This window comes from Schistocerca cancellata, chromosome 9 (genome assembly GCF_023864275.1).
Source record: "Schistocerca cancellata isolate TAMUIC-IGC-003103 chromosome 9, iqSchCanc2.1, whole genome shotgun sequence".
Taxonomy (NCBI): domain Eukaryota; kingdom Metazoa; phylum Arthropoda; class Insecta; order Orthoptera; family Acrididae; genus Schistocerca; species Schistocerca cancellata.
This window is the reverse complement of record NC_064634.1, coordinates 131,612,168-131,635,251: the sequence shown is the minus strand read 5'-3', so window position 1 is coordinate 131,635,251 and position 23,084 is coordinate 131,612,168. Positions and strand designations below refer to the sequence as shown.

Here is a 23,084-nt window from a genome sequence, read left to right as displayed (position 1 = left end):
CCATAAACAGATTTCATGACTACCATTCACGATTGTTCACTATCTCCTAACACATTGAAACAATGTACGACAAAAGAGATTATTCAGATAGTTAAGCGAGACAAAAATTTAAAATGTGATACGGTAGCAGGTACACGAAAACAGTAAGAACACAAAGGCTAGGTGGAAGGGATGAAAGTGGAAGCCACCTGATAGAATTTCCCACAGAGCATAATGTAATCATCGCCAGCACCTTGCTTAAGAATCACGAAAGAATAATATATATTTGGAACAGTTTTCGAAAAAAGATTTTAAATTGTAAGGCATTTCCTGGTGCAGACGCAAACCTGACTGAAGACTGTCAATAGCAAGAAAAGCGTTCTGAAAGAGAAAATTTGTTCACTCCGAATATAAATTCTAATGGTTGGATACTATTTTACAAAGGTATTTGTGTGGAGTGCAGCCTTGTATGTAAGTGAAACATGGACGATGAACAGTTCTGTCAAGAAGACAATGGACGTTTTCAAAACGTGGTGATTCATAAGAATGCTGAACATTAGATACGAGGATCGTGTGACTAAGAAGAGGTACGGAATTAAATAGAGGAGGAAGAGGAAATTATGGCACAACTTTGACAACAATAGGGGTTAGCTGACAGGACGTATTTTGGGGCGTCAAAGAGTGAGGACAAAAGGGTAGGGTGATAGTATTCTGACAATAATCATGTGTTGAAATACTATTCTACTATTTTATCTATTAATGTAAGCAGTGAATTTACTCTTCCATGCACTCTTTAAAATATTTAAACCAAAACTGAAATCAGCTGAACACCAAATCTTTCAACCACTGTCTGACAACTACTGGATTCACTTTCAACTTTCTATAACTATCAGTGGCTAGCCACACACACATACAGATATAAGGAGAACAAAAATAAACAAACATTAGTTTTCAGCATATAATTCTGCAGGTTGGCAACATGCACATAAACAAACCAGACATGAAGGGACATGAGGTGAACACACTGTAGTTACGACTTTAAATCAGAGTTTTCGGTAAAACGTCTACTGCTAGTGACAGAAGAAAAAAGAGCGAACATGAAGATGTGCTTATGTTCCATAATATAAGTTTTAGTTCAACCTCCAGCATGTGAGCAGGTGAGGGGAAACGTATATGTCCGCCAAAAACTTAATTCACTATAAGTAATCAGTCATTCACGTAAAAAAAGATGTGAACTGCTTTATAATCTGCAAGTATCACAGATCAAAACAAAACTGAGTCATTCTAGATTCCACCGAAGATGCCTTAAAGTAAAAGGCGAAACGCGTCTTGAATCAGTAAAGTACACTGGATAAAGAAAAAAGAAAGGAAATAATCAATAGCTCTACATATTTAGTAAATTACATCTTATTACATACCAGCAAATTAGTTTCGGTTTAACTTCTCATTCGACATGCTATTAATGCCATTTAAAAAAAATTCATCTATCCCTTCTGAAAAACTGTAGTTACTTTCATATCTCGGTAGATAAACAGATTTAGGATATTTATCATGCGACGAAATACATGACTTTTCACAAGTTATCGTTTGCAAAAAACACATTTCGATTTCTTGTACCGTTTACGAAATTTGCGGTTGATACAACCACATGGTTTACGACGAGCAGGACGAAGTACCGGTCGCGTCGTGAGCAACCTGCGCGCGGTCACGGCACAGCCCGTCCGCCGACGTATCAGTCAATATCTCGAGAACGGTGATAGTTATCGATCTGCTCTCAGCTTTAAAAACAATTTCGATATGTTGACTAAATTTCATACGCAATAATGTATTACCTAAAATGAACTGTACGCGAAGTCCACGCAATGCGTTTCTACCTCTGCACACTCATTAAAATTTCGTGTAAAGGTTTACGTAAATGCGATACAGCAAGTAACCACCACGAATAACGAAAAGAAATTCGGTTCTTTATCGAGAGAAGATTTCAGGCTGTAACATGCCCAAGAATCAAATTTTTCTACCGAATAGTTTCCTTGGAATCGGATGATAAGTATTTCAAAGCTGCCGCCGCATCCGCGCCAGCGGTTCGGCGAAAGTTCTTGTGGCCCGGGGTTGCGTACCTGACGTCACGCTCAGCGCGGTCTGTGATTGGCGGCGCGCACCTGGGGCGCGTCACGCGGCAGCGGAAGCGGTTCGACATGGTCAAACCGTGAAGGCTGGTTCCCACTAGGGCTGCCGCGCGTCAAAACCGCACGTCAGCGGCGTGGTTGCCATGGAAACGGCGTCAGCGGCAAGGCGCGGCGGGCTCTGCGTCGCGGTTTGACCATGTCGAACCGCTTCCGCTGCCGCGTGACGCGCCCCAGGTGCGCGCCGCCAATCACAGACCGCGCTGAGCGTGACGTCAGGTACGCAACCCCGGGCCACAAGAACTTTCGCCGAACCGCTGGCGCGGATGCGGCGGCAGCTATGAAATACTTATCATCCGATTCCAAGGAAACTATTCGGTAGAAAAATTTGATTCTTGGGCATGTTACAGTCTGATATCTTCTCTCGATAAAGGGCCGAATTTCTTTCCAATATTCGTCGTGGTTACTTGCTGTATCGCATTTACGTAAACCTTTACACGAAATTTTAATGAGTGTGCAGAGGTAAAAACGCATTGCGTGGACTTTGCGTACAGTTCATTTTAGGTAATACATTATTGCGTATGAAATTTAGTCAACATATCGAAATTGTTTTTAAAGCTGAGAGCAGATCGATAGCTATCACCATTCTCGAGATATTGAATGGTATGTCGGCGGACGGGCTGTGCGGTGACCGCGCGTGGGTCGCTCGCGACGCGACCGATACTTCGTCCTGCTCGTTGTAAACCATGTGGTTGTATCAACTGCAAATTTCGTAAACGGTTCAAGAAATCTAAAAGCGTTTTTTGCAAACGATAACTTGTAAAAAGTCATGTATTTCGTCGCATGATAAATATCCAAAATCTGTTTATCTACCGAGATATGAAAGAAACTACAGTTTTTCGGAAGGGATAGATGATTTATTTTAAACAGCATTTAATAGCGTGTGGAATGAGAAGTTAAACAGAAACTAATTTGCTGGTATGTCATAAGATGTAATTTGCTAAGTATCTACAGCTATTGATTATTTCCTTTGGTAAGTAACAAACGTTTTTTTTCTTTATCGAGTGTACTTTATTGGTTCAAGACGCGTTTCGCACTTTGCTTTAAGGCATTTTCGGTGGAATCTAGAATGATTCAGTTTTGTTTTAAATGCATAACTGATTATTTACAGTGAATCGAGTTTTTGGCGGACATATACGTTTCCCCTCACCTCGTCACATGCTGGAGGTTGAACTAAAACTTATATTACGGAACATAAGCACATTTTCATGTTCGCTCTTTTTTCTTCTGTCACTAGCTGTAGACAGTTTACCGAAAACACTGATTTGAAGTCGTAACTACAGTGTGTTCACCTCATGCCCCTTCCTGTTTGGTTTGTTTATGTACATGTTGCCAACCTAAAGAATTATATGCTGAAATTGTTGGTTTATTTCTGTTCTCCTTATATCTGTATATGTGTGGGGCTAGCCTGTGATAGTTATAGAAAGTTGAAAGTGAATGCAGTAGTTGTCAGACAGTGGTTAAAAGGTTTGGTGTTCAGCTGATTTCAGTTTTGGTTTAAATGTTTTGTGGAGGAGTGCATGGAAGACTAAATTCACTGCTTACATTAACAGATAAAATAGTAGAATAGCGTTTGAACAAATGATTATTATCAGAATACTATCACCCAACCCCTTTGTCCTCACTCTTTGACGCCTCATAATATGACCTGTCAACTTACCCCTCTTGTAGTCAAAGTTGTGCCGTAATTTCCTCTTCCTATTCTATTTAATTCCGTACCTCTTCTTTAGTTATACGATCCTCATATCTAATCCTCAGCATTCTTATTGATCACCACGTTTCGAAAGCGTCCATTGCCTTCTCGACAGAACTGTTCATCGCCCACGTTTCACTTACAAGGCTGCACTCCACACAAATACCTTTGGAAAATAGTACCCAACCATTAGAATTTTTATTCGATGTCAACAAATTTTCTTTTTCAGAACGCTTTTCTTGTTATTCACAGTCTTCATTTTATATCCTCTCTACTTCTGCCTTCTCAATTACTGCTTCCCTTTCAAGTCATTGAAGTCTTAGAAATGCAGTTTGGTTTCTGTACAAGTTGTAGATAATCTTGTGTATCTGTGTTTTATCGATGACATCTCCAGAGCTTCAAAGAATGTTTTAATTAAGATTGTCAAAACCTTTCTCTAAACATGCAAATGCTATAAACACAGTTTCGCAGTTCTTCAGTGTGTCTACTTAGTTAAGTGGTAGGATCAAAATTCCCTTGCGTGTTCAGACATCTCACAGGAATCTAACATTGTACTTATGTTAGTTTGTACAACCCCTCCCCCTCTCCTGTCTACATATTCCTTCCACTATGTAGCCTTCTCTTATTTGCTTAGTTCTGGCTTGCCAAATGAGTTCTTGACAGTTGCTTCTCCTTTGAGCAAAGTTTTCTTTGTTCTTTCTCATTTTCATTCCCTTATGTTTTCCAAGTGCAAAATCACATTGCAATTTTGGACTTTCTGTCAACGTCATGTTTAGACATTTCTATTTCCAATGGCCTACTTTATTTGCTGCATTTTTATATTTTTCCTTCTTGTCAGATTTAATATTCCACGTTTTATCTAACGATTTCTACTGTACCTTCTTCCCGTTCTCATACTCTGCTGCATTCACCACTTCTTCTCTCAAAGATATCCATTCGTATTCTAGCGGATTCCTTCCTCTGTTTCAGTCAGTCGTTGCATTACGCTAACTTTAAGATTATCGAAAAACTGTGGGTATTGACTTATTCAAGTTCCATTTCCTTAATTTGCTACCGTTTACTGTCTCTTTAGTTGTAAACTGCAGCTCGTAACTAATAAAGTACTGTAGGTTTGCGTCTGCACCGGGAAATGTCTTATAATTTCAAATCTGGTTTCGAAAACTTTGTTTCAGATATGTATTATTCTTTCATGATTCTTAAGCAATGTGCTAGATAGTGAACAATGATGAACGGTAGTCACGAAATCTGTTTATGGTGAAATGAGAAAACATGCATAATGGAATATGTGAAAGAGTACATTGTACAGAAAATGAAAAATTGGTATGTCTTCACCCAACTAGATATAGGTTTTCAAACGCACCGCGCGTTTCAGTGGGTCCTGCCCCGTACCTCAGTGGCTGTCCGTCATTGGCTACCGCTAACGTCTGCCGCTTCCAGATGGGAACGCCAATTCCGCGAGCCGCCGCGTCAACGCGGAAAACGCTTGCCGCTGCCGTTTCCGCACGCCGCGCTGCCGCGCTCTAGTGGGAACCGGCCTTGACGCAGAGCCCGCCGCGCCGTGCCGCTGACGCCGTTTCCATGGCAACCACGCCGCTGACGCGCGGTTTTGACGCGCGGCAGCCCTAGTGGGAACCGGCCTTTAGTCAGTGGGCAAGCAGGTTACGTGATGAAAGCGGGCACGGAAATATTGAGGATTGTCCTCGCAGCGGCAGGCCTCGTACTGCACACACTCCAGACAATGTGCAGAGAGTTAAGGAATTGGTGACTACTGACAGACGCATCACAGTGAACGAATTGTCACGCTACATTGGGATAGGGGAAGGAAGTGTCTGCAGAATACTGAAAGTGTTGGCGTTAAAAAAGGTTTGTGCCAGGTGGGTTGATACTGGCTCACAAAGAAACAAGAAAAACGGTATGCAGCGAACTTTTGGAACAGTACAAGAATGGTGGAGATGAATTTCTTGGAAGGATTTTGACAGATGATGAAATGTGGCTCCATCATTTTTCACCAGAGACGAAGAGGCAATCAGTGGAGTGGCATCATGCAAATTCACTCAAGAAAGAAAATTCAAAACCACACCTTCTGCTGGAAGAGTTATGGCTACAGTGTTTTTCGATTCCGATACCATTTTGGAAACGCGGCATCCTAGCCTGCACGCGGTACTCCATAAGACTGTGACGCACACAGTATTTAGAGGGATATCCTTGAATGCACAATATATTTTTTAGACAGCTAAAGCGACTGTGTGGTGAATTCGAAAATGCGCTTTCTTTACATGATGTTGGAAATCCTATTAAAACATTTCTGGGCGCTGATGACCACGCTGTTTAGAGCCCGAAAACCTCAAATCACACACACACACACACACCTAAAACATTTCCCCAACAAACGTACACAGAGAAAACTGTGAAACGTCGTTATAGTTTGGTTTGCCAACAACATTCAACGATAGGACACTGCAGATTCCATCACAAGGTGATTTTGAGCGAGAAACAAATACACAGAAAATATTTTCCATTCAAGTGTAAACGCGACATATAACATTTCCGTTTGTATATAGTTCTCCTGGAAGAATTCTGAAACTGAAGAAATGAAATGACATGGAAAATGCACTTTGGCCATGCTGATGCTCGGAAGAATAGAGGTACCGATAAACTTCTTCTTTTGCTCCTCCATAGAATAGCCAACTTACATGAGTAGCATGTCATTCGATGTGAAATTATTTCTTGGTGAAAGAGCTTCAGATTCAGCTCAGAAAATTGGATATCCAAATAATGAAACCTTCCTTGGTATATTAGAGCTCTTGTCACTATGATTCAATTCTTGAAAAATACATTAGCTAGGTTAGAGGCCAACAAAATCTAGAAAGCGTTTACAAGTGCATTATCTGTCAAGTGATACTTAGAATGAATTTATTTCTAGTTCTGCCCATTATGTCAGGTTGCCAACTTGGAACGGAGAGAAAATGAGAAGTATTATTCCATTATTGTTGATGCAACTACTGACTCAAATCGTATTGAATGAATAGCATTCCACCTACGTTATATTTACTCCAAGGAGGAAGTTGATAAATATGAAATTAATGAAGTGTTTTTGAATCTGAGGACTGTAATCAGAAAGCGAGAGTTACTATAGCACTTTTAATTGGATTCACACTTGTGAAAAACTCGGGTCCACACAGTAAATATCAGAGACAAGAATATGATAACCGTAGGAACATTAAACGCTCTTATAAATACACATACTCTTCAAAGTTTCTCTGTGGGCTTGTTATAGCGTAATGTGAGTACATGCAGCCGAGAGTTGTCATGAAGCACCTACTTTTTTCGGAATGATTCAACTTCTTTACAACCTGGTCAGTAGAAATCCATCTGTTCTGAAACAGTATTAGAAGTTCTTTACATCCCATTTCTGATAGCAGGTGGAATGCTCGGGTTGATGCTGCAGTAACAATAGCAATTCATTTGGATAAGATTATCATTGCTGCTCAAACTCTCAGTAAGTTAAATTTGTATGCTGTAAGACGTTCTCTGGTATCAGGTGTTTTGAGTTATGTGATATCCTTCAAGTAATTAATCATGGCATCAGTTTAGATAAAGTTGTTAGTACCAATTTACCACAGAAGAATATTACTGTAATCTCGAAATACCACCACTGATGTTGAGATAAGACAATTTGAGAGCTTATTAAACGGCTTAAAATATCTTCGCGAAAATTGGGACACCATTCTCCCTGATCTTAAGTTGTTGCCAGTGCAACTAATATCGATCCTGAATTTCCGGAAGAGCGTTCTAAGAAGAAGAAACCATTTCATGTTGACGCCAGGAATGAAGTGGCAGATGTAAATTCAGAAGGTTGATCCGAGACACATGCATTTTATGTCATTATTGACAGTCTAGTGTCTAACTTGAAAACCAGAATAGAAAACACACTATTTAATCTAACTTAAACTAACTTACGCTAAGAACGACACAGACACACCCATGTCCAGGAGGGACTCGAACCTCCGACGGGGGCAGCCGCATGGACCGTGTCAAGACGTCCCAGACCTCGCGGCTACCCCGCGCGGCGATGACTTACGATCGGGACGCTGAGGCATACAAGTTATTTACCAATCAGTACCAATATGATGTCACAAGAGATTTAGAAGAAGAAATTAAATATCTGAAAACAATTCGCACTTCAATCTCTCAATACATTACTTTGGAATCATTAGAACTTCTGAATAAGATGCACGAGCTTAAAATTTTGAGCTTGTTTCCGAATGTATGTGTTTGTATGTGCATCTTTTACACTCTTCCAGTAACTGTAGCTGAAACTGAAAGGTCTTTCAGCGCTCTAGCTCGTGTTATCTCAGGTCAGCTTACACTCTTCCAGTAACTGTAGCTGAAACTGAAAGGTCTTTCAGCACTCTAGCTCGTGTTATCTCAGATCAGCTATGCATCAACAACATCCCACAGATTTGGGAACCTTGGAAACTGAGTGCAGTTTGGCAAGATAGCTGGACTTCCGTGCAACGATTCAAACGTTTCGTGAACGAAAGGTTCGCAAAGCGGCGTTGACAGTGCTGTAGGCACGTAGGTTATAATACGCTCCCCACTGCACGACTGATGGCGGTTTATATGCGAGTGTGCTGACGTCTATGTACTGAAATGTGTGAGCACGCCATGGAACGAGTAGGGACGGAATACTCAATATCGCAGTGTTACTGGCACCAGAACTCTCGTCAATGTACAATTCAGTACAACACATAACCTTTTGTTTTAAAGTGAAAGTAAATTAAACCAATTTAAAAATAATATTAAATGGAGCATGCATACATTTTACGGAACTTCATTATCGAGAAGCACCTGAAGCCAAACATCTAAGTTTTTAAGTCATATCACTTTTCTGTCTTGCCACTGCCACTGTCTCATCTCTTCCTTAGACTGTCTCTTTTTGTCTTCCTTTGACACTGTCACTGTCTCCACTATACCTCTGAAGCACAAAAATTCTGAGGGGCGGGGGCAGAGGGTCGAACTTATCTTTTCCTTTGTACCCACTGCTTACAATTTCGGTGCAAAATGCACCCGCCCTTATACCTACCTACATGTTAAAGTCCGCCGGTCTGGATGGGTCCATACCCCCCTCCCATCCCCCTCCCTCACCAGCCTATGTATGGTGTCCAGCCATCTCTCTTTTTCATTTCCACTATCTCCTCCCTCTTTTCCTCTCACTCCTCCCGTCTCCAAGCATTTCTCTTTATCTTTTTCTGTCACTGTCACTCACTAACCATTAATGTCTCCTCTCTCTTTGGCTGCCACTGCTATTGTCTTCATCTGTCTCTGTTTCTATTTCACCGACACTTTCTCTCCAGCACAAAAAAGCACGAATGTGTTTGCATACCGTAATTTTTGGTGAACAGGGCGGAATGAGGATTTAGGCAGCCGTTTCCGTAGTTATCTGTCAGATTCTCTTCGTCAGGAATATATTGTGCTTGAGCAGGAGCATTTTTCCTCTGTTTCCCCTCTTTCCCGTGTTACTGCAGCGTATGCAGCTTATATAAACAGAATTCTATACGCCAGTAAAAATTTGACAGTCAATCTATATACTTCAAAACATTTATATACTTTGACACACGTTATAAACAACAAATAAGTGCACATAATATGAAGGACTTATTTCAATAGTGGTACAAGTCCATTACCTCCACTTTTCTGATTATAGTGCTTCTGACGTTAATGATTCAAACAAACAGAAAGAAAGGTTCTCTCTAGCAAGAAGCCATATGCTTGAATATTTATGGTATCACAACTGCAGATTTTTGAGCGCTCATTTAACTTTAAGACTCCGTATCTTAAAATGAACAAAAATGGACTTGTACCACTATTGAAATAAGCCCTTCATATAAGGCTGATACAAAATCGATTGCCTTATGTCTTACTCAATACTTTGCTCATCGACAGCAATACATTGAAAACTCCTGGCTTATTATTTGTATCATAAAGCAGTGAACTAGTTATAGGAAATATTTTACTGAATTTGCAGTCCTTCCAGCGTTACATAAATTTTGACAGTCATTTTATAGTTCTTTTTAGGCATTTTCAGACACTTTATAGCCTTTTTTTTTGTTACTGCAGTGCCACTTTGGGCATATTTATATAGGCCTGAAGTGCCAATTGTAGAGAGACAGCACGTCATGAAGTGTTATTGGTGAAAACTGCTAACGAAAAACGTAGTTTGGTGACCTCTGAATCCTTGCGATAACCTTAGAACTCTTGCTACGTGACAATAACGTCTGTTAAAATGGCTCAGATAGGATATTACGTGCATATTTTATTCCATAAGTACGACAAATTTGAACCTTTGGATATTGCTAAAGGATAATGATCTATAAAAAAGTTTCAAAGTTTCCCGACAATATCATCTTCAGAATGTATGGCAAAATTTTCGACGACCTACCGTGAACAGAAATTATGGAAGTGACGATCCCCAAAACTGGTACTTTTTGTACCTAAAAATCGTGGTATTTCAGCGTTTTCTCAAGAACTGTGCATTAACAAATGGTGATTTTGTAAACCACCTGAGGTCCATCCTAGACCACACCTCATTTTGCCTGCGATGGAGGAAGTGTGTCCTGTTAAAATATTGACCCTGTACTGTAGGATAGCTTCAGTATGCCCGTTCTTCCGATAGGTATACAAATGGTTACTATGTCGAGAACCATCCAGAACAGATATCTGTCATCAATAGAATTATGATATGACCCTCTGAAAAATCAAATTTTTACACGTGGCTTTTTGGAACATATTGGTACCGTGCACTGTTGTATATGGACCGATTGCGTCTGTGAAGACATGCTTAATGTTTAATAAGAAATTATATTTATCCTACACTACTGGCCATTAAAACTGCTACACCACGAAGATGTGCTACAGATACGAAATTTAACCGACAGGAAGAAGATGCTGTGATATGCAAATGATTAGCTTTTTAGAGCACTCACACAAGGTTGGCGCCGGTGGCGATACCTACAACGTGCTGACATGAGGAAAGTTTCCAACCGATTTCTCACACACAAACGGCAGTTGACCGGCGTTGCCTGGTGAAGCTTTCTTGTGATGCCTACTGTAAGGAGGAGAAATGCGTACCATCACGTTTCCGACTCTGATAAAGGTCGGATTGTAGCCTATAGCGATTGCGGTTTATCGTATCGCGACATTGCTGCTCGCCTTGGTCGAGATCCAATGACTGTTAGCAGAATATGGAATCGGAGGGTTCAGGAGGGTAATACGGAACGCCGTGCTGGATCCCAACGGCCTCGTATCACTAGCAGTCGAGATGGCAGGCATCTCATCCGCAAGGCTGTAACGGATCGTGCAGCCACGTCTCGATCCCTGAGTCAACAGATGGGGACGTTTGCAAGACAACAACCATCTGCACGAACAGTTCGACGACGTTTGCAGCAGCATGGACTATCAACCTCGGAGACCATGGCTGCGGTTAACCTTGCCTCTGCATCACAGACAGGAGCGCCTGCGATGGTGTACTCAACGACGAACCTGGGTGCACGAATGGCAAAACGTCATTTTTTCGGGTGAATCCAGGTTCTGTTTACAGCATCATGATGGTCGCATCCGTGTTTGGCGACATCACGGTGAATGCACATTGGAAGCGTGTATTCGTCATCGCCATATTGGCGTATCACCTGGCGTGATGGTATGGGGTGCCATTGGTTACACGTCTCGGTCACCTCTTATTCGCATTGACGGCAATTTGAACAGTGTTACGACTCGACCCGTGGCTCTACCCTTCATTCGATCCCTGCGAAACCCTACATTTCAGCAGGATAATGCACGACCGCATGTTGCAGGTCCTATACGGGCCTTTCTGGATACAGAAAACGTTCGACTGCTGCCCTGGCCAGCACATTCTCCAGATCTCTCGCCAATTGAAAACGTCTGATCAATAGTGGCTGAGCAACTGGCTCGTCACAATACGCCAGTCACTAGTCTTGATGAACTGTGGTATCGTGTTGAAGCTGCGTGGGCAGTACACGCCATCCAAGCTCTGTTTGACTCAATGCCCAGGCGTATCAAGGCCGTTATTACGGCCAGATGTGGTTGTTCTGGGTACTGATATCTCAGGATCTATGCACCCAAATTGCCTGAAAATGTAATCACATGTCAGTTCTAGTATAATATATTTGTCCAATGAATACCCGTTTATCATCTGCATTTATTCTTGGTGTAGCAATTTTAATAGCCAGTAGTGTATACAGTGTGGTCCTAAAGTCTGGAAACACCCTGATAAAATCCAAATGGAGTAGCAAACAAGGAAATAGAGACCCTGCACACGAGGAACCGGAAGGGGGAAACTTTATAGGCTATGCCACCAACTTGGCGTCCGTCTTGAAAGCCGCCATCTTGGATTAAACTCCAGAATTTCAAATGGGAATGTGGTCATGTGAAATATTAAACATATAGAGAATTTCACCAGAAAAACGATGCTGTTGTTATTTTAAACATAACTTTATTCATTCTCGGGTTATAGCCAATTACTTGCGGCAGCAGTGGGACGCTCGGCAGCATGAGTATTACGCACTGCGAAGTCATAAAATGGAGTCTGAAACGGTGCAAAGTGACTATCCCATGCCTGATATGTTACATGTGTTTAACTGTTAGGTGTCATTTACTCAAGCCAACTTTTTAATCATTGTTTCCTTATTTACAGGTTACAAAATGTCCTTAAAACACGAAGAACGCATTGAAATCATCTTGATATCAGGAAAAAGAAGCACACAGTCATTCCTGAGGATTTCAACAGTCGTCACCCAACCATACAGCCCATCACTCACAGTGCAGTTGCCAAGCTTTTGGCCAAATTCCGAGCAACAGGTTCTGTCGCAGATAAACCTAAGGCTGGAAGAGCAAAATCCGCCACCGATGAAGCAACAACAGTGAGCGTGTTGGCGTCATTTAGCAAGAGTCCCTAACGGAGTACTCGTCGCTTGTCACAAGAATGTGGGGTTAGCCCTACCTCTATACTGCGAATTTTATCGCACCACAAATGGCACCTGTACAAAATGCTGCTGCTCGAACACCTGACCGAGGATAACCCAGACCGTCGGGTACAGTTCGCAGAATGGGTGACACAGCAGCTGCAGATAAACCCACGTTTCCACTATCAGGTGCTGTTCAGTGATGAAGCCAGTTTCTTTATCAGTGGTGAAGTGAACAAGCAGAATCACATATGCTGGTCCGACACAAATCCGCACTGGACTGATGCTTCCAAAACGGTCGACTCACAAAAAGTGATGGTCTGGTGTGGTGTCTGGGGTACCAAAGTCGTTGGACCTTTTTTTATTAATGGTACGTTAACAGCCAACGGTTATCTGAGGTTATTGGATGAAGAAGTGTTTCCGTCGTTGTTAACGGAGGACGGGACATTTCCGGAATACTTCCAGCATGATGGAGCCCCACCACATTATGGGCACAATGTGCGAGCATACCTGGATGTGCAGTTCCCTCAAAAGTGGATTGGTCGTAGGGGTGCTGTGGAGTGGCCACCACATTCATCAGATTTACTCCTTTGGATTTTTAACTTTGAGGTCATGTCAAAGCACTGGTTTATGCTGTGAAAATACGGGATTTGCATCATCTAAAGCAGCGCATTGTTGATGCGTGTGGTCATATTCAACCAGATGTGTTGGTAAAAGTTCATCAGGACTGGGTTCGGAGTATAGCATTAACAATCCAACATATCGAGCCATTCCTATGACTGTTGGTGGTCTCTCGGGATTGTGTAACATCGGCGTAATGTCTCTTCGGCACATAACATACATGCTGCCGAACATCCCACCGCTGCCACATGTAACTGGCTATAGCGCGAGAATGAATAAAGCTACGTTTAAAATAACAAAGTCATTGTTTTTCTGGTGAAATTCTCTATCTGTTTGATATGTCACATGACCACATTCCCATTTGAAATTCTGGAGTTGAATCCAAGATGGCGGCTTTCAAGGTGGCCGCCATGTTGGTGGCATAGCCTATAAAGTTTCCCCCTTCCCGTTCCTCATGTGTAGGGACTTTGTTTCCTGCCGGCCGAAGTGGCCGAGCGGTTCTAGGCGCTACAGTCTGGAACCGCGCGACCGCTACGGTCGCAGGTACAAATCCTGCCTCGGGCATGGATGTGTGTGATGTCCTTAGGTTAGTTAGGTTTAAGTAGTTCTAAGTTCTAGGGGACTGATGACCTCAGATGTTAAGTCCCATAGTGCTCAGAGCCATTTGAACCATTTGAACATTGTTTCCTTGTTTGCTACTCCATTTGAATTTTGTGAGGGTGTTTCAAGACTTTTGGACCACCCTGTATTTCGTTCCAATGAGCATTTTTATGTATCTCTAATACTCCCCTCTGGCCGGGGACTGGGTGATGACCGCACGGTTGAGCGCCCCACAAACCAAACATCCAATATTCCCCGAAGTTCCTCATTTTAAATCACCTTCTTTAAAATTACAATAAAATTGTGTTACTAAATGTTGAATGGGGCCTAATCGCTCGTCTTGGCCTGGGCCCAGCGGCCGCGGGAACGACAGCACTACTCAAGGCGCAATTTGTTCGTTGGAGTGGTGTAAGTATCGGCTGTCGGGTGGTCCTACCCGCCCGATATCACGGCAAGGAACGTTCTTTTTCCGGTGGGTCGCAACGCCTACACACATCCAGTTTCTCGGTAGTTTGGTCTGTCGGTTGGAACGTGCGTAGGGACCTTAACTGACAGTATCCGATTTGACGCCGTTTCTCCTCAGTGACGTCACAGCAGGTGTCGCTGACTGCGTGAATTCATAACGGGAAGCCAGAATACGCCCCTCCGAACGTCTCAGTCTGACGTTAGTGAAACGCGGGGATCAGAAAGTACAGTGGCGGGGAATCTACGGGGAAGCCGCGGAACAAGGTTAGTTTCCGGTAGCACCGCTGCGCGGCTCTGTGTGGCGGCTGGAGCACATGTAGCATCAGCAACAGGTGTTCGTAGTTCAGTGCGGCAACCGGCACGGGTAGAACTAGCACGGACATCTCTGCAAGTCGAGCAGCATGCGGTTTCTGGACGACTCGGTCTGGTAAGTCTCGGTGCTGGCAATAAGTAAACACCGCAGCCTGTAGCAAACGATACAAAAATAACAGCTTCATCTAATTTCACTTGCTAACAGTTCACTCATTCCAGCTGCAATGTCTGGTTGTCCGTTGCGTTACTGCTTAGTTTTTCGAATTAGTGTGACGTTTCTGCAAATTGGCTGTATGTGTTTCTAAGTCTCGAATGGCAACATTGAACTTTATTTCTTAGAGCTTACGATTAATGTGTCAATGTACTTGTTTCGTGGTTTTTCACATTCAGTTTCTGCGAGTCACGCCAAACATCAAATGAAAATTACAGATTACTCACTATAGTGATAAAACCGGTAGTACTTTCTGCTACGTCACGGCCATTCATTCATTCAGGAGTCAATCTCATGACTGGTTGTAGATTGTGTTCCTTCGATTGGTGACAGAAAATTAAACCACTATCTTCCATCGCTCTTCTATAAAGAAATAAGATTGTTGTTAAGCGTATCATATCCTCACAAAGAAATGTTCGTTTATAGTGCTGTCCATCAACAGAATTAGCATTTCCGATAATTAAGGAAAAACTGCTACATTTGTATAAGACAATAGCAAAATCTGAACAAATTTAATTTAGCCTAAACCTCAAATCCCAGAAGAAGAAAATGCAAAACTGTAAGACTCACGAAGTAAACAGCAAACTAGAAACTTATGTCAGCGCAGTAGATTGCTAAGCAAAGGGGCCTGGGTTCGATTACCGGCCGAGTCGGAGATTTTATCCGCTTTGGGATTGGGTGCTATGTTGGCCTTGATTCGTATCGTCATTACTGACACGAAAGTCCCGTCAAACACAGTCGTATCGTCTTTCCACTAATGAGGTGGCGACATGGACACAAACCGAATGCCAATAAATTGAAACTGAACTCGAAACCTAATCTGCTGAAATTGGAAGCGGACATTTTTAACTTAATTGTAAGCATTATGTTTATTCTCTACATTATATTGAAAGCGTTAATAGTTCAATAATTTTATTAGATTATTCAGAGTTACAACTTACGTAGAAATTGTGACCAGTGCAACTGTTGGGGCTAGCTAGTGTAGCGCTGAAAACAAGTAAAGAATTCAGAACACGGATGTGTTTCATTTACATCCAAAATGCCGACATTGTAAGAACTTTTTCTGTGTCACGTTCTATCTCAAAGTATTGAAACAAACTATATCGCACTGACGAAGGTTACACTTCATTGAAAAGTATCTAAGAATGTAGGAGTCTTTAAACATTTCTATTGGCTCTCAATGAGTAGATCTGTGGCCACTGCCCATCAACCATCATCCCCTTCCCCCTCCCATCATCTCTCCAACTCTTCCATACCGGGGTGTGAGTCGTGCTTGGGTAGCTCAGTTGGTAGAGCACTTGCCCAGGAAAGGCAAAGGTCCCGAGTTCGAGTTTCGGTTCGACACATACTTTGCAGGCCGGATTGGCCGTGCGGTTCTAGGCGCTACGGTCTGGAACTGCGCGATCGCTCCGGTCGCAAGTTCGAATCCTGCCTCGGGCATGGATGTGTGTGATGTCCTTGGGTTAGGTAGTTTTAAGTAGTTCTAAGTTCTAGGGGACTGATGACCAAAGATGTTAAGTCCCATAGTGCTCAGAGCCATTTGAACCATTGCTTCCATACCCTCAAATGCTGCTCGCCTCAAAGCAATTACTTTATATAAAAGAGCTGCAACCATGGATATGGAATAAAAATAAACATCTTATTATTTGTGTGTTTGTGTGTGTGCGTGCGCGTGTGTGTGTGCGTGTGTGTGTGTAGGTTTTTGTATGGTTCTGCATAGATCTCTGAATATTTCACCACTACTACTGGTATGAGAATCCTGTGGGTTAGCCAGGATCATTGTACGGTTCACTCTTCCACGAAGTAGTACAAGGAAGTGGGACATATAATGTGAATTTAATGTCGCTCGGTGACCTTCTGGCAGCAAACATTAATTGTACCATCATGGTGACAACTCCTACTGCATCAAACGTTTAGAACAGAAGTTACACAGGCGCACAGGACCCTAAATTGAGTTTTTTGAGATGAGAAACCAGTGTTCGTAAATACATTTTTTTCATTTATATGTGCCCTTACATTGTGATCGTGTTAATAACTGCCGAAATAACCGTGTTTTCAGTGAAGGAAAAAGTCACCATTTGGCCTTTGTTCGTTAGCAGCTATCCATTCTCCGTCAACTTGTGGGCCGTAGTTCCACATGATCACCTAATAGTGCCCTGTCTCACGTAGTTCATCCGAGATCTGCTCCCACAGTTGCTGGGTACTGAAGCCCTTGTTACTCGCGAGAGTCAACGGTGCCACACACACTTCGATATTGTGCGTGATTTCCTTGACCAGAATCCCTAATCGTTTTGTTTGGTCGCATAGGTCGTGAACCTTTGTGAGCGTGATTGTTGGATATCAGTCGTTTTTCTTTTTTTTTTTTGTTTTCTGTAACTGCGGTGCATGGAAACGGCTGTCTCAGCTAATGATACCTATCTCTGTGCGCAACACATCTTAAGGATATTTTGAAGAATACGATACTTCGGTATCCTCCAATGTACACGTCAGTGAGGACTTCCTGTCATTTATTTCGTAAATCAAAATACTCTGCCTGCTGCTCAGACTCCTGTACAATCTGTAACCAGTTTGTAGGTGCGGTCATTTTCTGCAGAAAATATATAAATAATATTGACTGCTTTGTGCTTTCATGGTTGAATGAGTGAAAAAGTTAATGTCACCAACCTGTATTTCACCAACGTTTATGGCGCCACGAGCGGTTTCATTCGAAACGAACATCTTCAGGTGACACGAAAATTCATCAACAGTCTTCCTACGTTAACTGTCAGAAAGTGGCAGGAATGTTGAGTCATAACGACTCATTCTTCTTTCTTTTATAACTTGACACGCTTTTTTATTGCTGCAGTTTATATTTATTTGTGCTCTAGGTGCGCTTCTCCCTTTACGTTAAATCATCTACAGTGGATTAAATTCGAAATAATAGAGTTTTGTTTTTACATGCGTTACATCTGCATTAGAAAGCAATCACGCAACCATTTTTACAGAAAGATGTTATTACTCAAAGTTATTCGCCTCCAACCGAAATCTGCGTTCCCCCTCATCTGGACCTATGTTAGAAGTCGGAATGTCACTTCATTTGTAAAACATCGACACATTTTCACGTCGCGACCTTTTTGTTTCGTAGTCTTCATATTCCGTTACGTAACTACTGTGGAACGCTGCTACTGACCTGACAAGAATTACGGATTTCGTACAATGGAGCTACAGTGTTGCGACGGAAATACAATGAAGTGCCAAGCAAACTGGTATAGTCATGCATATTCAAATAGAGATATGTAAAGACGCAGAATATGGCGCTGCGGTCGGCAACGCCTATATAAAACAAGTGTCTGGCGCATTTATTAGATCGGTTACTGTTGCTACAATGGCAGGTTGTCAAGATTTAAGAGTGTTTGAACATGGTGTTGTAGTCGGCGCACGAGGAATGGGACACAGCATCTCCGAGGTAGCGGTGAAGTAGGGTTTTCCCGTACGACAATTTCACGAGTGTACCGTGAATATTAGGAATTCGCTAAAACAGCAAATCTCCAACATGTCAGAAGGGGATTGTTCAAGTTGGTGGAGGCTCTGAAATGGTGTGGGGATGTGAACAGTTGGAGTGATATAGGACCCCTGATATATCTAGTTACGACTCTCACAGGTGATACGTACGTGAGCATCCTGTCTGATCATTTGCATCCATTCATACCCATTGTGCATTTCGACGGACTTGCGCAATTCCAGCAGGACAATGTGACATCCCACACGTCCAGAATTGCTACAGAGGGGCTCCAGGAACACTCTTCTGGTTTTAAACACTTCCGTTGGCCACCAAACTCCCTAGACATGAACATCATTGAGCATATCTGGGATGTCTTGCAACGTGCTGTTCAGAAGAGATCTCCATTCTCTCGTACTCCTACTGATTTATGTATGGACAGCCTTGGAGGATTCATGGTGTCAGTTCCCTCCAGAACTGCTTCAGACATTAGTAGAGTCTATGCCACGTCATGTCGCAGCGCTTGTGTGTGCTCGTGGAGACCTACACGATAACATGCAGGTGTACCAGTTTCTTTGGCTCTTCAGTGTATTAATCTCGCTCGCATTGCTCACGGCAATTAAGGCTGAGCCGTACGAGCAAATTCAAGTCAGAAAAAATTCAGTTTCAGAGCTAACAGCAAACTCTAAAACCTCGCTTTCGTAACGCGAGCCGACGCGATGCTGACTGATTAACAGTCGTGACTGGAACTCATTTACAGGTTATAGGCGACACAGGCAGATTCCAAACGAAAAATGATTGATAGGAACAAGAATAACAGAAATTAAGAAAAGTCAATACGATGATGAAAATGATGCGACAAAAGGTCAAAATTAGAAAAAAAAAAAAGAAATACATAGAAACCTGTTAGAACCAATTGCAACGATTATTTGCTGCCTTCACAACGTTCGGGTTCACGCCATGTATGAAGCCGATCTCTGTGATGATAATAACTGAATATGGAAGCCGAATCACGTCTTGGTCTTTGGCTAGTGGTGTGCAAGAAATGTGCATTATTTCGATGTCATCGTTTTATGCGTGTTGTTTTGGGTGTGTTTACCATGTGTGACGAAATGTGATTAGAAGGTCCGGACCCAGGATTCGGGATCCATACACAACAACGAAAAGAGCCAGATGAGGCATTGGAAGTGAACTGACAGTTTGTTGTGACAGTTTCGCAACGGCAGTCAATTCTGGCGTGACGTTGAGCGCTCTGTTTGGAGGAAGACACCATCAACACGTGATGTGTCAACTATCAAGTAATTTTAATCAGACTATAGTCTTGCTGTTGTAAAGTAGCGTTGACAAGGCCGAATGACCGATTGCCTAGATAATAATAATGTCGTGTGACGAGGGCCGCCCGCCGGGTAGACCGTTCGCCTGGTGCAAGTCTTTCGATTTGACGCCACTTCAGCGATTTGCACGTCGATGGGGATGAAATGATGATGATTGGGACAACACAACACCCAGTCCCTAAGCGGAGAAAATCTCCGACCCAGCCGGAAATCGAACCCGGGCCCTTAGGATTGACATTGTCACGCTGACCACTCAACTACCGGGGGCGGACATTGTCTGGGTCATATGGCCATAACGAAGTTGTGTTTTGTGAGATGGGTGATGGTATAAGACGAAAATCAAGTGATGCATTGTATAGAATTGTGAACGTGATGTCTGGAATAAGTTCAACGCTGTAGTCTAGTGTGTGTGTGTGGTTTGAGGTTTTCGGGCGCTAAACAGCGTGGTCATCAACTCCCACTGTAGTCTACGTTTCAAAGGGAAAGCTTAGAAATTTCGTCCTATGCAGACAAAGCCGTCGTATTCTTGTTAATTCCACTTCCAACATGTCAAAACGTATGTGCTGCGCCAAACGAAAACTGGTCACAGAGAAAAGTCACTGTTGTATCTCTGCGACCGAAAAACGCGCTGTTTCGACATTGTTTTGGTTATGGCAACTTGCGTGGCTGGATCAACAGGTTGTATAGATTACCATTCATTTCTACAACTTTTTCGAAGACTGGTGTAAATTTATTTTAATAATTAATGAACATTTAGAGAATGCAGTTCATCCTCATGTCACGTTTTGCTGTACAGTCCTCAGGTTCGGCAACAGCTCGAAAGTGTATGTATGTCACGGTAATTGTTATAAATTCTCTCTATATAACGATCTCTGCTAACCGGTTATTGTGTTGTTGTATAGGGTTTTTGTTTTAACTTGGGACAACTAAGTATCTAGAAAATAACACATCCAGGTGAAAAGTTAATATTAGTAAAGGGTACATCTATTTGTGGCATAACTGGCCACCTCCTAACAACCCCTCGTGTGTGGGCGGTATCAACTTTGTATTTCCAAATGGGAACCCCCTCCCCCCATTTTTATTGCGTATGCGGAATCTGCATCAAAAAATACGAACGATTTACTCGAACCGTTGTTTCCCATTCGTGGTAGATGGCGCTGTAATCAATAAATATGAAGTGTGCCTCTTTTTGGAATTGAGAACCAACGCACTTGATTCTAGATTTCATTTAAGACGCAAATGTAAACCTTTGTGTTCTGACCATTGATATTAATGTTCAAACGTTGAGAGTTTCAAATGTGATCTTACAGTGCAAAGAATATGGCTGTGCATTGACATTTGTCGCACATAAACTACTTGAATGGTAGCGTACGTTTTTGGTCCCTGTGGGATTGATTGTGGTGAGTACCCGCCAGCAGGTTGTTGATTTCTGTGTGTGATTCCATCCAGCAGCCGTAACTCTCGAGCTGGTCGTACTGGCGGAATACAAAGCAAAAGTTTGTAATAAGGTAAAATGTCCATGAAAGTGATAATGCCAGACGCACCTGACAAGGATACTCACCGAAATCAAGCACCTCAATGGTGAGAGGCAAGGCGACTCAGAGAAATGAAGAACACTAATGGTGGGATGCAAGGGAACTCACTGATGTCAAGCACCCCTATGGGAACAGAAAACTGTGCATCGGCGTCGTTGTTCCTATATCACGCAGAACGTAATTTCTAACCAGACATTGAAACGGCTAATCGTATTGTACTGTACAATCAAATTTACAACACTAAAGTAAATGTAGCTATCAAATGAATCGGTTCTTGCAAAAACATGTGAGCTCAGTATTTGTCGATTACAGCACCATCTACAACGAACGGAAAAGAATGGTTTGAGTAAACCGTACTTACTTTTTGGCGTGGAATCCTAATATCCATTAAAATGGCGGGTGCCCATTTGAAAATACAGAACAAACCCTGCCCATGCAGGAGGGGTGGGTAGGAGGTAGCTAGTTGCAGCAGATGTGCCCTTTACTATGAAAGGTCTCTGTTGGATTCCTTTCATGTTAATTTCCTAAATCTGTTGTCATTTACGGCATAAATTCCTCTTCTAAATTTACTGTGGCGTTTCTGACTATCTGGGAGGAGACTGAGTAGTGGAACATGTTACTTTTACACATAAACAAGAACGATCTGTCACACTACTACACTTTAAAACACAGTTTATATGTAATTCATGTCACACAGTCTCATACGGAACCTACATCCGTTTTCTTTTATATACTGTATATGATAAGATATTGTCATCCCCCTTCCCTTCTGTGTGAGAGGATGAATGAGCAAATGTATTTTTAGTTGCATGCTTGAGGGTAGCAGACAAGCCTGTCTGCTAGAGAACAGTAGGACGAACGTCGGAACAGGTAGCTACGCTTTCTAAAAGCAAAGAGGTTTCTATTCTTAGTATGGTCCTGTCCGTCCCTTGTCATGTTGGTATAGGAAGCTGCCCCTCTGGCCACTTCCGTTTGTATTTGTGAGCCACCCTCAGGAAGGGACCAGGGCAGTCTGTCCGCGGCGAGCGTCTGAAGTGGTAAGATCTAAGCGCGTGTCTGCTAAGTCCGTAGGACAATGGATTTCTTAAGTTCAGCCTAACTGAAAATTTAATCACCTTTATTTCAGGTTTAGCTCTAAAATATCTAATGTTATCTTAAATTGCAGCGCAGTGTAATTCGAGTGCGAAGTTCAGAATATATTCCGGTAGTTGCTTTGTCACTACTTTGTGAGTAATGTGGAACCACGTGTTGATCAGTAACTCTAAGTTCATCAATCTTAAATGCGAATGTGCGTGAGATTATAACGTCTCGTCTTAACAATATTTTTCAATATAGCAACTATTCTTTATGTTCAACCAACGTGGGGTGTACTTTGTGATACCAGTACCACGTGAAGCATATGGTGTAATCATCAAAGTAGCCCTCAGCTATTCTTTTCGGGAAGATTTCACAGAGTTAGTATGAATTGAGTATACCAGTGTGTCGTAATTACATGACGGACAGGATTGTGCTACGAACGTAACTTCTTTGGGTGAAAATTGAATCGGTTGGTTGTGGTTAATTTCCTCTTGCGTGTGTAACAACGTTCTTCGTGTGTTATTTTATGAATGCAGTGTTGTATGCAGTCTCCCAATCTTGGCTCCGTATTTGATGTGTTCCGTAAGATTACAAACTCACATTTTCCACAATCCT

At 42.3% G+C, this 23,084-nt stretch overlaps 1 protein-coding gene across 1 annotated transcript in view; it reads left to right on the top strand.

Annotated features, from left to right (window-relative positions):
• Positions 1–14,888: 14,888 nt before the first annotated feature.
• The window catches only part of LOC126101148 (serine protease gd-like), a 307,270-nt gene continuing 299,074 nt past the window's right edge, over positions 14,889–23,084 (top strand). The window contains exon 1 of the mRNA XM_049911840.1: positions 14,889–14,949. Within this exon, the coding sequence (XP_049767797.1) occupies positions 14,924–14,949 (26 nt within the window). The 5' untranslated portion in view covers positions 14,889–14,923. The remainder of the gene's footprint in view (positions 14,950–23,084) is intronic.